The sequence below is a fragment of the Lactuca saligna genome, chromosome 9 (assembly GCF_052625555.1).
Source record: "Lactuca saligna cultivar CGN05327 chromosome 9, ASM5262555v1, whole genome shotgun sequence".
Taxonomy (NCBI): Eukaryota; Viridiplantae; Streptophyta; class Magnoliopsida; order Asterales; family Asteraceae; genus Lactuca; species Lactuca saligna.
Genome location: NC_136425.1, coordinates 20041592 through 20058972, shown reverse-complemented (window position 1 = coordinate 20058972; position 17381 = coordinate 20041592). Strand labels below are relative to the sequence as shown.

The following is a 17381-nucleotide window of genomic DNA, read 5'->3' as shown; positions in this document are numbered from 1 at the left end:
AGGTGGCTCTTAAGAGAGAATTCCATGCACCAAAACACCTCCATATTTCTCTAAGAAAAGAAGTGGTGATTTTGGCTATGGAGTAACCTATTTATATGTAGGATTCCAAGGGTCATGGATATAACCCATAATCCATACCCATGGGTTTTATGATCCATGGTTCATGTGGCCCAACTCTTTATGTATCCATACCTAAACTTGGTCCAACATGGATCATAAGCCCAACACATATAAATATAACTAATTTTCATAATTAGTCCCCATAGATTTAATTAGTCTCTTTTGATCACTAAATTAATTCCAAATTAATTCTTGATCGATACAATTCTTGATCGATACTAATTAAAACATATGATTTCATATTAATATATTATAACTTATAATATATTAATAAACCATAAATAACCTTCTCTCAAAAGTCCATCCTAACAAATTGTCTTGATGATATGCAACCTAAATGGACCATGCTACTCTCGGGTCAAGTACATACCAATAATAGTTATGGGCTTAGACATCTAATCCAACAAAAACATACCCCGAGAGGTCTCAAACATTATCCAAGATTCTTGGTTCCATCTCGGCCCTCCTTGACTCGAGTACAGATCCTCTACTTTCAGTAGTACGGGCCCATACTACCTTCCACATCTATCGATACTTTCCTCAAGGATTGCTTCGACTTTACCAAGTCCCTTAACCAATATCCCTTTCCATCTATTCTGATCCTAGGCTTTCCTACAGCACTCTTCGACCTACTCTTCGCCATCAGCTTCACTATGAGTCCTTACCATCCTCCCCTAACTAGCTTGTGGATACTGTTACATATCCGCTCGCTAGTTAGTTGAAGTTAGCCAGGACCCTTATAGCACAAAGCAAGCAGCATTCGTGCATCGAGTAACCCTATCAAGCATTACCTAACCATGTCATCCTACTACTGACTAGGTAGTCCTAGCATGTACCTCATACAACAATCATATAAGGCATCCTTCCTAGATCCTTAACCCTAATCTAGCATGTAGTTCTTGAAAGCATATATCAGGCATAAAAGGCATCCTCCTAGATCCTTAGCCCTAATCTAGCATGCAGTTCTCAGAGTCGTATATCATATAACATAACATAACAGGTATGAGTATCTTGGGGAAAACTTACTTGACCTTGGCCGGTCGCACACATCACACACCTTGTTGTTTCTCAAACTCTTTTCTTAGATTTAGAAAACAATTTCTTTAAAATAATCCTTTATCCCCATGGTCTGAGTCCAGACACCCCCGAGGGTGTGTCCGAATCCCTCAAACTAGGGCTCTGATACCAACTTGTAACATCCCAAAATTCAAGGCCAAATATTTCGTTTTCAAATAAATTATAACATAAAATCATAGGTATAAAAACATTCATAATGATATCTCATTTCACAACCAATGTCTCAATAATCCAAAACATGTCCCCATAAAACAATTTTGTCAAAAGTACAATAAATCAGAGTACATTCCCAGGAAGCTCCATGCGGAAAACATGTGTATGTGTGTGTGTGATGCGCTACTACACCGCCGGCTCCTTCCCCTTAGACGAAGAGGTAGCTGAAACCAAAATTCAAACTATAAGCACGAAGCTTAGTGAGTTCCCCCATCATACCCATAGCACATAATCATCGGTATCTTTCAACCGGTAACTGGGAGCTACCTTCCCCTTCGGTATCTTTCAGCCGGTAACCGGGAGCTACCCTCCCCTTCGGTATCTTTCCACCAGTAACTGGGAACTATACTCCCCTTCGGTATCTTTTAATTGGTAACTGGGAGCTACTCTCCCCTTCAGTATATTTCAATCGGTATCCGGGAACTAACCTCCCCTTCGGTATCTTTCAACCGCTATCTGGGGACTATTTCACCCCTGTCCCTATCACATATTACATGTCATAAACATATTGGTTTCATAATAACATACATAAGCATAACGAGTCACATAATAACATATCATAATCATACTACTATACATGCGTGGGTTTTGTCCACCCCTTCGATATCTTTCAACTGGTAATCATCCTCGATATCTTTCAACCGGTAATCGTCCTCGGTATCTTTCAACCGGTAACCAGGGCTAGTGTTCCCTACTACTACTTAACACATACTCAACACAGATATAGCAACCAAACAATTATCACAAAGATAACCACCTCAACCATAATCACCTACTGGTGGGCTGGCATTGGTGCCGTAGACCCACCCCTACTAGAAGGTAACTCACCTCATAAGGCTGGCTGCTGAAAAGCTGATCGATAGATGTATGACTGCTGCTCCGGTGATCCTCCGACTATAATTACCAAAAAACACTTAGTCAGACACTGATAACTATTGCTAGGGTAGAATGACTACTTTACCCCTGACCAAGACAAAGTCAAATTCAACTTCCAGTTGACCCGACTCGCCGAGTTGGGCCTCCAACTCGTCGAGTCCCTACCCTTCATATGTCCTTCTTCACGCTTCTACTCGTCGATTTTAACAATGACTCGCCTAGTTATCCCTCTAAAACAACCTCGAATGAACCTTCATTCGACTCGTTGAGTTGTATGAACAACTCGTCGAGTTCATCCTCATCCTACAAACAAGTCATGTCCTTGACTCGCTGAGTTGTATGAACAACTCGTCGAGTTCATCTTCAAAAGTTAGGAGATTGCCTTGGACTTGTCGGGTCTGCTCATGCACTCGTCGAGTCCTATGAAATCCAAGTCTATAGGTAAGTGTGATGTTTTGGGTCACTCCCCCGGATCCTTATAAGACCATTCTAACACTCACTGGGTTCCTTTGAACCCTAACAGGAAAATGGGAGTCAAGCCTCAGACTCGCCGAGTCCCAAGAACAACTCGCCGAGTCGAGGTTGTCCAAGTCTCATTTCTCGATTTTTGATGTACAACACTTGTCCAAATGACAGATCTAGGCTCCTAAGATCGATCTAGCATGTAAAGTTACGAACTTTACATGCATGCATGGGATTATGAGCTAAAAAGACCCTAAAAGAAGCTCTTGAGTTGCATGGGGCTTTCTATTGGTGCAAAGGCAGTCCCTTGCTGCCTTCTAAACCCTTAATGAGCGTGGATCTGAAACCTTAACCTCCACCGTGTTTGCAATCATGGTTGGTCATCAATAGTGGCTCATAAAATCCCTAGTTCTCCCCAAAAAGGGATCTAATACAAGAAGGAGCAAGGTATCGCTTTATACCTTCCAAGAATTGTAGATGATGCACAAGTTTGACTCCTCTGGCCAACCTCTTGGTTCCTCAAGATTCTCATTCCTTCTTGTCACCACAAACCACCAAGAATCACCAAAAAGGCCTTACATCTTCACCAAGGGCGATTAGGGTTTGATGTGAGGGGGTTCTGAGAGCATAAGGGATGAGGGAGGTTGAATAAGATGTTTAAATAGGGTGCAAACCCTTGGATTAGGGTTTTGTCCAGCCAGAGTCTACTCGTCGAGTCATGCCGCCAACTCGATGAGTCAGCTACTTAACCCCCGGGTCCAATTCGCTACTACTTGACGAATTGGGCCATCAACTCGCCGAGTCTCAGTCCAAATTTTGAAAAATACTTGAATGAAATACATACTAGGAACTGGGTGCTACATCATATAAGTTTAAAATCTATCAGATTTCGGTAAATGGCAGGAATTTGGAATTCTTGCATTTGCGGTAAGGATTTGGGATTGTGAAATGAAAATCATTGGAATGATGTTCAATTGATCTATTCCACAAAGTAAAGATCATAGAAAAACATAGTGTGCATACTTGGTGTATGGGATGACTAGTGTTCAGAAAACTTAGTGTACATGCTTGGAGCATGGGACAACTATTGTTTTAATTCTAGTATAAAGGTTATAATTTGAAACAGTATGCAATGAGTGATGTGTAATCAATATGGTGATAAATAAAAGTTGTTCTATTTATACTCATAAGTTCTAAGACCATATTGGATTCGATTATTCTTGTGTTTCACTTTGCATGTTTTGACTTCCAAAATAACTAGGTCGTTCTTTCGGAATGGCTAAGACATTCAAACCATCCGCAGTCGAAAATACGTTGGAAGTAGGTATTAAGGCAAGACTTTCATGAAGCTGGTTTGTAGATGTCCAAGGTAGTGGACATAGCAAGAGTTGCTACAACATTCATGAGTGCTCATAAGTTTTGAGTATTGGATTAAACCCACGCTCATTTGACTCACTTCATGGATTTTATCATGAGTGATCATGAGACGATAATATCTTATATTCTTTAAACCTAGAGATATGAGTTGTTGCCTATGAGTTGGTTATACATTGATTGCACGAAAATGCATTGGTAACTCGATGTTATAAAACGTGCCTTTGTGTATGATTCAACAAGTATTAGAACAAGCATACTAGTCGAAGTTTATCTATTCCTTTTACCCTTAAAGGGATAAAAGCGATATATGTGGGCCCTTTGATGATTTAGTGATGACACCCCGAAGTGCTTGGCCAAAACTATACTGATTTGATTTGTTCAATTAGTCGGTCATCATAAATCGGAAATCCGGAAACAACAAATGGACAGAGAGAATGATTATAATCCATGTCTCAGTCCATATGATATCTAGAATAGAGAAATATATGATCCCTTGTCTAATGGACGCGTCATTGATTTGTTCAGAGTTTGATAATAGCTTTTAAGAGCTACGATTGCTAGTTGGGTTTTGAAGTCATACACAATAATAGTTTTAAACTTATCCAAGTGGGAGACTGTTGGATTAGTGTCTAAGTCCATAACTATAATTGGTATGTATTTGACCCGATTGGCAGGGTCCATTTGGGTTGAATGACATCATAACAATTTCGATAGACTTTTAAGAGAAAAGGATATTAATGATTTGTTAATATATTATAAGTTCTAATATATTAATATGAAATCATATTATTTATTTAGTATTGATCAAGAATTAATTTGGAATTAACTTTGTGATCAAAAGGAGACTAATTAAATATATGTGGATTGATTGTGTAAATTATTCAGTCTTATATATGTGGGCTTATGATCTATAGTTCTTCATATTGGGCTAAACCCATGGAGTAACCCATGGATACTCCATGGAGGTTTTAACCCATGGAGCATGAAGAATATGGAAAGACATGAGTTACGTGGTGTAACCCTAATAACCATAATATATAAGGACCCTATGGCTCAATAAATTGGCACTAGTGTGTGTACACATGAGGGCTAGCCTATTTGAGCATAAGAACCTTTTCTCTCAAGTTATTCCAAGATGTTGGTGATGTTGTGTGAATCATTGAAGGCACTAGGCTCTTAAGCTTCATGGAATCAAGCTACAACAAAGAGGTATGCAATTCTACTAGAATTTATATTATATGTACTTCATAGTATGCTAGTTATAACAATACCTTGGAAAATTAATATTTGCATGTTTAATAGAGAAAACATGGATCCAAGGTATTTAGGGTTGCATGTACACCTTAGGAGTGTTAGAATGCTCAAAACCCTTTAGCAACTTCATATTCACGAACATATGGGCGATAGTTCACCCTTCCTCTTTCCTCGTTCCTCATAGTAAGAGTTTGACATGGTAACCCCGCATAAACATACTACATATTTTGCTGATCCATAAATACGAAATTAAAAACCAAACTTTCCTTCGAATTCCTGATCTTGAATACTTAGTTCTCTCCCACTCAGGGTTTGAACAACCATTAGTTTTCATCTACAACATCAAAGTCCCCAACCGACTCAATATACACTTACAACCCTTGATTCTCAAAGACTTTACCTAATATAGAATTACATAGTCCTTCAAATAATTAGCTCCACCATAGTACCCTATCAGACGAGAACAAGAAATAGGGCTAAGACAAAATTCTAAGCCTATGTAATTCAATTCAGCAGGGTCATCTAAAAGCTGGAAGTGCACATCAATGTTCCCAAAGCAACACAAAATTATTTCCAAGCAACAAGAGATCTGGTTGCACAACATGCTCACAAGTTGATCGACTAAGACAATATAAAAGTTCGTAGAATTTCACCACCCAATTCGAGCATCAATAGATTAATAACATATTATCATATCACAACAAACCACCATGGCCACTTCAGCCCGAACAATTACCATAATCATCCTCATCGTGACCAACCATAACCATAAGGTCGATAGAGACGAAAACAAGATACAAACGAACCATAGTTCCATACTACACTATCTGAAATCTACCAGTTCCTTAACAACCTTTTGACTCTTCATGATCCTCGTACAATTCATGTGCTTTCGGTAGTACGGGCACATGCTACCTTCCACACCTATCCGTATTCGTTCAAAGACTTGTCTCAAGATTCCCAAGTTACTACTAATGAGCACTACCAACTAATCTTACCACATATATCCATGCAAAACAAGTACACAATGCTAATTTTCCTAGATTCTCCTTTTAGGATCTCTATTCTTCAACTGCCCACACTAGCACATCTTATCACTATTCATATGTCACTAGGAGTTTCCACCCCACCCTACTATCAGTTACAAAAAGAAACTTCTACCAATGTCAATTAACTATCTTACGAACACAATTACATGCAACAAAATTTAAATAGTCCTTCGACTGAAGGATCCTACACTACAACGGTTAGACTTAAATAAAAGTCGCACAATATGGCCAAATCAAACATTTTAAAACTATTTAATCTTTACATCATGCAACTTAATGTATTCGCTTAATAGTTAATTAATATCAATATAGGTTTCACATAGCACAAAGCAAGCAACATTCAAGCAGCAAACCTAACAAGAAACAAGGCATCATAAAGATCAAGTATTTCCAACTCACAATTTATGAAGATCCTTAGCCTATACACTATCATGCATCTCTAACAAGTCCTATATTAGACATAGAAGACATCTTGTAACATCCTCTTTCAGATCGTTCTGTGACTAAAGTATTGTGGGCCATAATCAGGGTATGTGGAGGTTTTGAGGCTTTGAAGGAGGAAGGCTTATGCCCGTTTGGGATATGCATAAGATGGGCGGTGCGATAAATGGGTTCAGGTTATGCCTTAGAGCCCAAGATTATGGGTAAAGGTGTAGGCGCGGTCTTTATGAATTTCATGTTATTATTCGAAGACTTTTAAGTCTATGATGTATTGCTAGAGGCGTAGGGCTTCTCGCCAACATTCCCTTGATATAAGGTTCATTGGAAACGAACTTATAAGGAAGAAGTTGTGATAGTTTGAAGTTTTGGCAAGTTTGGCCCTTTGAAGAATAAGTTGGCAGATTAGTCCCATGTGTCGAGCAAAGGGACGCGTAGATGAACCAGGTATGCCCAACGTAATGGTCAGGATGCCAAACCTTATTTTTAGGGTTTGGACACTATATAAAGATCATTATAACCTCAAGACTCCCTTATGTATCAGCCTCCATGGTTCTAAAACCCTAAATATGAACCCTAGCCCCCCTCCAAGAGTGTTGTGAGCTCCTTGTATGTATATTTAATGGGTTTTGGTATTCATTCAAGATTTGGGACTTGATACATGTTGGTGGATCAAAGGGAAGGCTTGTATATCTGATCTCTCTTCTTCATTTCCAGCTCACTAGAGGTATAAAGCTCCAAACTTGCTCATTTGAAACTTAGATATAGTATTATATGAGTTTTGGTCCCATTTTAGTCTCATGGGTGAGATCTAGTGGCTTTCCACCACTCCAGGATCTTTGAGTTGCTACTCTTAGTATCTATGAGGTCATTAGTTCATAAAGGCGCTTGCTTGATGATTAAGAATGGACCATGCATGTGTTAATGTGGGTTTTTGGATTTCAAAGGATTAATTTGAATTGTTGGGCCACTTTAAGACATGAAAACTGATAAAGTTGCCAACTTAATCAGTTAAGAGTAAATTTCAAAGGCTCCCTGAATCTTGGGTGCAAAGAGCCTAAGTGGTTAAGTAAGGAGATCAATTTTTGGTTAAGCCGAGTTACGCCCCATGTAAGAGTTGGTATGCTCAGCGTACCATGTATGAGTCTAGATTTGGTTTGCCATGTACGCCCAATGTATGATGTTCAGTTGGGCTTGGGCTTGTGGTGTTTTGGGCTTCATGTTCTTGGGCCACCTTATTGAGTTGGGCCTTCTTGGGCCATCTGAGATGAACTTTTCGGACTAAGGATTAGTGGGCTTTAGGTTTAGGTCCACATAGGGTTGGGCCCAATTTGGAAAATTGGGCCATTAGTAAGCCTTTATGGATCCCTTGGTTTTGGGCCTTAGTGGGCCCAATGGTTTTCATCATTAGTGGGCTTGATTATTTGGGGCTATCTTTGGGCCTAGGGCTAGAGTCTAGCCTTGTTCACTTATTGATTATGAAGTTAGGTGCTTGGCTCAGATCGAGAGTCGGTTAGCAGCAGCATCGGTAGAGTAGGATTAATCGTGAAGCGGTTGAGGTGAGTCTTCTCTCGGTGTTCGTGAGTTGAAGGCATCAATGTCGGTTCACTAAGTTATGTATGTGGGATGCTAGTTGTCTTTGTGACTCTCGCATGTTTGTATGTGCCCGTGTGGTAGAATAGTTGTATTTGTGATGACCAACCAGGTCTAGCTGTTATTATTGTGTTATGATGATTATGTGTGATTGAGACAGCTGATAGTCTCCAAGGTTGATGATAACCCACCGGGCGTGCTGTTAGCCACTATGACTGCTGATAGTCCCCGGGATTGCTGATAATCTATAGTTGTATATTGTGCTATGTTGTATGTAGTATTTGTGGAACTCACTAAGCTTCGTGCTTACATCTAATGATTTAAACATGTTTCAGGTACTTCTATAGATTATGGGAAGGAGGGGGCATGATTTTACACATTCACCGAGTTATGAAGATCCAAAGATTTTAGGATACTCTGATATTGTTTTGATAATAATTTACAATTTATATGATGACTTGAATTCATGAGTAATATTTGGAGAATTTAAATCGAAAAATTTGTCTTGAAATTTGAGCTGTTACAATTTGGTATCAGAGTCTTGGTTTGAGGGATTCAGGCACATCCTCGGGTATGGATGGACTCAAACTGAGGAGTTGATAACTTTTCAAAAGATATGATTTTTATCACATGATTTTCCAAGGAAATTTAAGAGTTTTGAAAGTAGGTCCGAAGTGGTGTGTATAATCAGCCAATGTCGAGTGATGATTTCCCAAAACACCCTTACTTGATTATGTACTGCGATGAGTTGTTATTATGAGCTGATAGAATTGCATGCTAGTTTAGGGCTAGGGATCTGCTCAGTATTGCATGCTAGTGTTCTTGCTTAGGAGATATGCCTTATATGCCTGTTATGTGAGCTAATAGGGTTGCATGCTTATGATTAGCGATCTCTAAGACTTGTGAGGTAGTATTGCCTGACTTTAATGATTCATTTGGTGTTGTGGTTGGGGAAGTTGGGGTTGTATGCAAGTGGTTTCATGTGTTGGTTTAGATAGCTTGTTTAGGTTATGTGCTGGTAGAGGTTGCTTGATGCCCAAATGCTGCTTGCTTTGTGCTTTTAGAGACTTCCATTAATATCAACTGACTATTAATCGAATACATTAGGTTGCGTGTCACAGGGATTAGATAATTTTAGAAGGTTAGATTTAGCTCTATTCCACAGCTCTTGTTTGAGTCTAACCGTTGTAGAGTGGAATCTTGCAGTCGAAAAATTATCTAGTGCATGTAGCATGTAATTGTATTCGAGAAGTAGTTAGTAGGTATTTAAGGGAGTTCCTTTTGTAGCTAATGGCAGAAAGAGGTGCGAAGGGAATCCTAGGAGAGCCTAGGGAGTATTTTCAGTCCAAAAGGTGCGCTGTTTAGTGGTAAGTATTCGATGGAGAGTAGGTATGTGGAATTGGATTTGTTGATAGCGTAGTTGAGTAAAGTATGGATAGATATGGAAGGTAGATATGGAAGGTAGTATTGGGCCCAACAGCTACTTAGAAAATCTTGAATGATTCCCGAGTAAAGTATGGATAGATATGGAAGGTAGTATTGGGCCCATACTACTGAAAGCAGAGGATCCATACTCAAATCGAGGAGAATTCTCGGCGTTCTAAGTAGAAGGTTGAGGGTAAATATCATGGGTTGGGTACCATGATTCATTGCAGAGTGTGTTTCCATCTTTACCAATTATCTAGCAGCAGTTGTTCAAACTGAGAATGAGCCTGGTGATTGTTGTGCCCGAGGGCCGTGTCGGCTAGGTTTGAATGTAGTAGGATTCAGAAGAAAGTTTAGGTCTCAAGGGATTTGATCGGCGAAGTGCCAGTTGGAGTCGCAGGACTCAAAAGGGATGTGAAAGTGATGCACTATTGCGGATTGTAGTCTGAGTTGAGTGATTGGACGACGGTTTGTGATGTCAATTTCTATGTCGAGGATTATATTATTCTCACTTTTAGTGTTGGACGGAAGGGATAGCGAGCTTCCGGTTTCAGGGTTTGGAGGTGAATCCCATGGGCTAGCAGATAGTTGCGGTATATGCACCAGAGGATTTTTGTAGTATGTCTGCCATGAGGTATTTCTTATACAATAAGAGAGTCATCAGTGGGGACTGGGACATATAAGGACACGGATATGCCTTAGTTGAGTACAGTAAGGCATATTTTAGCAATAGTTTCAGGTAATCAGGAGGAGTATATCGGGACGACGACCCTTATTGTCAATGTTGTGTATCGAATGTGAGAGTGAGGTCTCCTACTTCTATGATGATTCATACGATGGAATGTTGGTTGAGGAATCAGAGATGAGGTGTATGATAGTCCATCATTCTCAAATAAAGAGTTGGACTATTTCGGGACAGTCGAAATGTCTGGTTGTGTATCTGTATGAGATTCTTGGCGATTGAAGGCAATTGCATTGGGAAGTTTCCAGGGTCTCCATCTGAGCTTCAGAATACTTGGAGTGGATTGGTCTTTATTCGGAAGGTCATCGGATGTTGCACGGTATGTCCCAATAGTCAGGTATTGTATATCTTGGGGGGCCAGTTTGTATTGTGGTCGGTTTGGTATGCCAACTGGTGATGATTCGAACCCTAAGTGGGGGAGAACCAGTTAATCTGTGGAGGATTGTCAGTATGTGAAAGTTGCAGCTTCAGAATATTGGGTTATAGGGAGAAAATCTTAAAGGCGAAGGAGTTTGGATCAAGGAAAAGTTGTGGATATGAAGTCTACTACATCTTAGCATCACTTTGAAGGTTACAAGTCGTTACCTTGACCTTTTTCTAGCTAGATCTCTCCATGCTTGATATTAGAACCATGTTTTTAGCATAATGGTAATTTATTTTGGGTGTTGGGCCAGATCTGAAGTTGCAACTTCAGATCTAGCTCATTTTGGTCCCTATAACCATAAAGCTTCAACCTTTAGCAAGATAAGGCCTTTCCCTCACCTAGAAACTCTTCCTTAGCTTGATTTTAACCCTTAACACCTTGCATGAAAGTAAAGTTTGCAACTTTAGGTGGGAAGTGGGTCATAGGAACTTAGATCTACAATATGGAGCTTTGGGGTGGTTAAAAGCATATGAATGGAGAAAGGACTGAAGGGACTCGACGAGTTGCATAGCCAACTCGGCAAGTCCGATGAAGATTGTCTGTAAGGGTTTTTGCATGAACTTAACGAGTCAGCAGGACGACTCAACGAGTCAGTTAGTGTTTTCCCGACGTTTGGATACGCATGAACTCGACATGTTTCCTGGAAACTCTGGCGAGTTGACTAGGGATCTTCACGACTTCTCGAGTTCTGGAAGGACTCAACGAGTCAGTGAGCTGCACTCGAAGAGTGGGTCAACATGGATTGTTGACCTTAACTGTTGACTTCACTTTGACCAAGGGTTGACCAATTAACTTATGGGGGTATTTTAGTAAAATGGGAAATTTATGGAAGTGGCTCTATGATGAATATAGGTGGTAGAGTTCGCGGCTGTGATTCGAGAGTTGACTTTATCACTACAGTTCAACAATTGTGAGTTGAGTTAACCTCAGTATACTAAGGGGTCGAAGGCAACAATGTCGACCCATTGAATTTGATATCCCAATAGTTGATGATGTGTTGAGTATAAGATAGTTATACGTGCTAGTTTGCTATGCTAGTTTGGTAGATCTATAGGACTACCTACATCATTGTTTGATTATCTGTATGTGCATTTAGATGTATATGTAGACATGTTGTGTGGGTAGGGTTGAGGTTGCACTGCTTCGTGCGATGACCAACAAACCCTGGAGTATGCCAGATATGAGCTGAGGGCCGGGAAGGCATACCAGACTTATACTGAGGACTCATTAGCATACCAGATACGATCTGAGGACCAAGTGGTATGCCAGACTCGTACTGAGGGCTTGAGGGTATCGGAGCATTCTAGTTGCGAGTTGAGGGACAGAGGATCATGCAAGACTCGCACTGAGGGTTGATCAGTGATATTTCAATCTTAGGATTGAAGGGGGCAAGCCAGTCGTAAGTTGTGGGCTCGAAAGCAAACCAGACTTATGATGTGGGCTCGGAGGCAATCCAGATGTGAGCTGTGAGTCCGGAAGGCAAGCCAGACTCACATTGTTGGCCCAAAGGGTAATCCAGTCTGTAGAGTTATGGACCCATTACATGATGTTATTATGTGTATTATTTTTTTATGTCTCCTTATTTTGGGGGAACTCATTAAGCTTTGGGCTTACAGTTTCAGTTTTGGCTTCAGATACCTCAGATGATCGTGGGAAGGCAAAGACGTGATCGTACAACTCCTCACTTCTTATGATTTTGTTTCTGGGAGACTCTAATATAGAACTATTTTGAAAACAAATTTGTAATAACTGTTGGTTTCTAAATGTATTAAAAAGTTTAAATTTAACATGATTTTTATGGATGTTACAAAGACATTTGGATTAGTGACTAACCTTTTAAAGAGAAACAAATATTGTTGGCTTACTGATCAATCATATTCTTATGGTTGGATTTGGAATTGGCATAGACAAGTGAGACGGTGCCAAAGAGGTTCGGTTCACAAATTTAAACTAGCTTGTTGAGTTGGCTTATTTATCGGATTACGAGGATAACTTGGTGTGAGATTTTGATAATTCCGCTAAATTTTATGTTTACTTCACTAAACTTTATATAGACGATATGATTTTTTAATGTGTAAATTATTCTCCAAGATGGAATAGTTTTGTTCCAAAGAAGATTAACATCTTATTAGGCAAGATTTTATTGAACCAGATGTCAACCAGTCCGAATCTTGGTTGCAGATCGCTCATTGGTGTGACATTGTGATTCCCAATATGAACCATGTTAGATTTATTGTTGCGGATAGATTCATTGCCTTTATCTAACGTACATGCATAAAATGTGTGGCTTTGGATGCGATTAATATGATTTATATATGGATAGCTTTCAGAATGATTTTGTGTTTGGGTTGCAAAAAAATTTAAAGATTCTATGTTTTTATCAAGGTTCTAAATGGCGTGAGGTATAGCGTGATGACAAGGCCAAACTTCAAGATTAACGAGCCATGACGTTTTTCAAGGCGTGATGTAAGCGATTTTGTATTAATTTAAAATTATATTACCGCATAAATATAAATATATATTAAATATAACTACTTTTTAGAAGTGTTAGATCATAACTAATAAAAAAAAATTAACAAAAACCACTATACTTGTACATCCGATTAAAAAAGACATAAAAAAGAGCAAAAAACTGTCTCAAACGAAAAAACACGCGTCATAATACGCTATGACATGTCATATCACACTTTGCTACGTGCCACACCTAACATCAACGTTATGAGGTTTTTAGTAAAGACAAAGTCACGGCACCTCACCCCAAGACGTGCCTATTAGAACACTGGTTTTTATTGACTAGTATTCTATGTGTCATTTTATTCAATTCTTTTAGCTTGTTATTAGTTTTAACTATTTGGATGAACGTATAACCTAGAACAACTTATTAATTATATTCAAAATTGGTGCATGTTGACACTTCGACTTTTTTTTTTTTTTTTTTTTTTTTTTTTTTTTTTTGTTACGCTAATCGAAGTTTCGTGACTGTAGATCCAAGAGTCTGTTTATATTATTCCAGTGTCTCACATATGGTTATTGTATACATATGAAATCGTAACTAAATGTTATAATATACATAAAGGAGAAAAACACAAATATAAAGTAGTGGATAGAGTGTGTTGCTAGTCTGTATTTATTTATTTATGGGTATTGGGGGTAGCCCTTTGAAGAGAAAATAAACTTGTAAACTTAGAGTAATATGTATAACTGACCAGTCCTATAAGTATAACTCATTTGTTTTGAGTTTCAAAAATGGTGTCCCGAAAAAAGTTATTCCTCTTGTAAAACTTTTAATTCCAAATCTTGTTAAAATAAATTTCTTAATACTGTTAAGTATATCTAAAATATCCTTCAATAGACACATAAAGAGACGATCAAGTAAATTTAAACTAAAGTCGAGAAGACTATGCGCTTTCGCTTTGTAAAAACTGCTTTGTTGATTCTTGAAGTGATTTAAGTACGTAAAATTGGTGGTGATTTTATGATAGAAGATAAAGTAGCTGATACGACAGACTTACCCTTTTTGCCATTGTAGGTTTGAAACAAAGGGCAACATAGTCATACTAGAAATTGGATGAGTTGATAACCAATAGGATGCAAGTCAAAATCAGATATATTGACTTTAACACCACTCTATGATATAACTGGACCACATGCAGTAGGTAAAATATATATGTTCTTCACAAGTATACATTCATGATTCATCCCTATATAAACCATTACCCTCCATCATTCCGATCACCCACCATAACACACCAAATACAATCAACATGGCTCTACCATCAACTTTCTTGCCTGCCGCTTCTCTCTTTCTTACATTTTGTCTTTGCTTGTACCCTCAACTGGCGTTAGCAAACCCTGGTTCCACTGGTATCACCAGGCACTATAAGTTTAACGTAAGTTTGATGCTACAGATTCTATTATTTTACGTGTGTTTTATATCCTTATTGATATATGATGTGTGTATTCAGATACGGATGCAAAATGTGACGAGGTTGTGTCAAACCAAAAGCATAATAACTGTCAATGGCAAATTCCCGGGTCCCAGGATTATAGCTAGGGAAGGCGATCGATTGGTGATTAAAGTGGTTAATCATGTCTCCAACAATATCACTATCCATTGGTATGTATTTTACTTTTCTTGATTGTCGGATTTACCATCATATATATAGTTTTTGCCTTGTGGTGTTAATAATAAAGGATTGTTTGATAAGGGTAGGCATGGAATTCGACAACTTCGGAGCGGATGGGCTGATGGGCCAGCATACATAACACAATGCCCGATTCAAACGGGCCAATCGTATGTCTACAACTTCACCATTATCGGGCAGACCGGAACACTTTGGTATCACGCCCATGTTTCATGGATTAGGTCAACCCTTTATGGCCCAATTATCATTCTCCCTAGACGCAATACTTCGTACCCTTTTGTGAAGCCTTACAAGGAAGTCCCTATTATATTTGGTAAGTAATTAACGGGCCTCTTTTTCTTAGTTAACCTTTTAGCGAGTTATCGTTTTAGTACTAAACTAAACTACGTCTTGTTAATTAATAGGGGAGTGGTGGAACAGCGATACGGAAGCTGTAATTAACCAGGCCCTTCAGACCGGAGCTGGCCCGAATAATTCAGATGCTTATACCATTAACGGGCTGCCTGGACCATTGTATAACAATTGTTCTTCACCAATGGGTACATAATTATTAAAGATCGTTGTATAACAAGTTTATATCTTTTTGTTCTCTTCTTGATTTTGTGATTGCATGCAGAAACGTTTCGGCTTAAGGTGAAGCCAGGAAAGACATACCTTCTTCGTTTAATTAATGCTGCCCTCAATGATGAGCTGTTTTTCAAAATTAGAAATCATACATTTACCATTGTTGATGCCGATGCGAGTTATGTGAAGCCATTTGAAACAGATACAATCTACATCACCCCCGGCCAAACGAGTAATGTTCTCTTCAAGACGAAAACCCTCACCTCCAATGCCAAATTCGTGATGGCCGCAAGACCCTATTCCACAAATGCTGCCGGAACTTTTGACAACTCCACCGTTGCCGGAGTTCTTGAATACATGAGTACTGATTCCATGTCGTCATCTTCCATTAATGCTTCCATCAAAGGCCTTCCCTTACCTACGCTACCAGTTATCAATGCCACTTCCTATGTGGCAAATTGGACAAATAAATTTCGTAGTTTGGGTAGTTCACAGTTCCCTGTGAACGTTCCACAAACTGTACAAAATCGGTATTACTTTGCGGTAGGTCTTGGAACTGACCCATGCCCGAAAAATCAAACATGTCAAGGGCCGATCAATGGCACCAAGTTTGCAGCTTCAGTTAACAACATTTCCTTCACTTTACCAACAACAGCACTTCTTCAAGCTCGGTACTTTGGAAAATCAAATGGAGTTTTCACCACTGATTTCCCTACCACCCCTCTGAATCCATTTAATTACACGGGTACCGCACCCAATAACACCATGGTTTCCCATGGCACAAAAGTGGTGATGCTGCCATACAACACCACTGTGGAGCTGGTGATGCAAGGTACCAGCATTTTTGGCTTTGAAAACCATCCTCTCCACCTTCATGGATTTAATTTCTACGTAGTGGGACAAGGTACAGGAAACTTTAATTCTGCTACAGACCCAACTAGCTTCAATCTTGTTGATCCCGTTGAAAGAAACACTGTTGGCGTGCCTTCTGGTGGATGGGTGGCTGTCCGGTTCCGAGCTGATAATCCAGGGCTGTGGTTTATGCATTGTCATATCGAGATCCACCTGAGTTGGGGACTGAGAATGGCGTGGGCAGTCATGGACGGGAAGCTCCCAAACCAGAAGTTGCCTCCACCACCTTCCGACCTTCCACAATGTTGAATTTGATATCATGTGTTTACTTTTGACTCCGTGAGTCTTTTGTTTTTCGATTTGAAATTATGTACTCGTGAGTGATTGTTTCAATGGCGTTTTGGATCTGGGATCGAGTTGGCTAATTTTAATCAATCCCCAATCAAAGATCTTTTTGTTTAAATGTATCATTGATAAGACAATATTTTGTCGAATATTATAAAAATATTTGATTACGAATTGGGTTGGAGACGATAGTAGTTACTAATTTTCTTGCGTGTGTTGCTTGAAAGATATGAGAAACTTTATAAATGTGTTTGGACTGACTTTTATTTTATAAGCTAATTTGTTAGTTACAATAAACTAATTGTTAATAAATTATCTAATGGTTAGTCAATAAGTTATCTTAAATAACTTATAATTTTTTTTCTTTTTCGATCTGAAATGATATACTCCGTGAGTGTTTGTTTCAACGGCGTTTCTAGATATGG

General features: G+C 39.1%; 1 protein-coding gene across 1 annotated transcript; it reads left to right on the top strand.

Moving 5' to 3' along the window:
- The first annotated feature begins 14789 nt into the window (after window positions 1-14789).
- On the top strand, window positions 14790-17131 carry LOC145015143 (laccase-2-like). The gene is made up of 5 exons (XM_078973591.1): window positions 14790-14940; window positions 15016-15167; window positions 15264-15508; window positions 15600-15734; window positions 15812-17131. The coding sequence occupies exons 1-5, from the start codon at window positions 14815-14817 to the stop codon at window positions 16918-16920; spliced, it is 1767 nt and encodes a 588-aa protein (XP_078829717.1). The 5' UTR covers window positions 14790-14814; the 3' UTR covers window positions 16921-17131.
- Window positions 17132-17381: the final 250 nt, after the last annotated feature.

Excerpts from the sequence above, each read along its gene's own strand:
- LOC145015143 (XM_078973591.1), top strand. The coding sequence starts at position 14,815 with ATGGCTCTACCATCAACTTTCTTGCCTGCCGCTTCTCTCTTTCTTACA. Across the intron at positions 14,941-15,015 it reads CCAGGCACTATAAGTTTAAC|ATACGGATGCAAAATGTGAC; the intron begins GTAAGTTTGATG and ends GTGTGTATTCAG. Across the intron at positions 15,168-15,263 it reads AACAATATCACTATCCATTG|GCATGGAATTCGACAACTTC; the intron begins GTATGTATTTTA and ends TGATAAGGGTAG.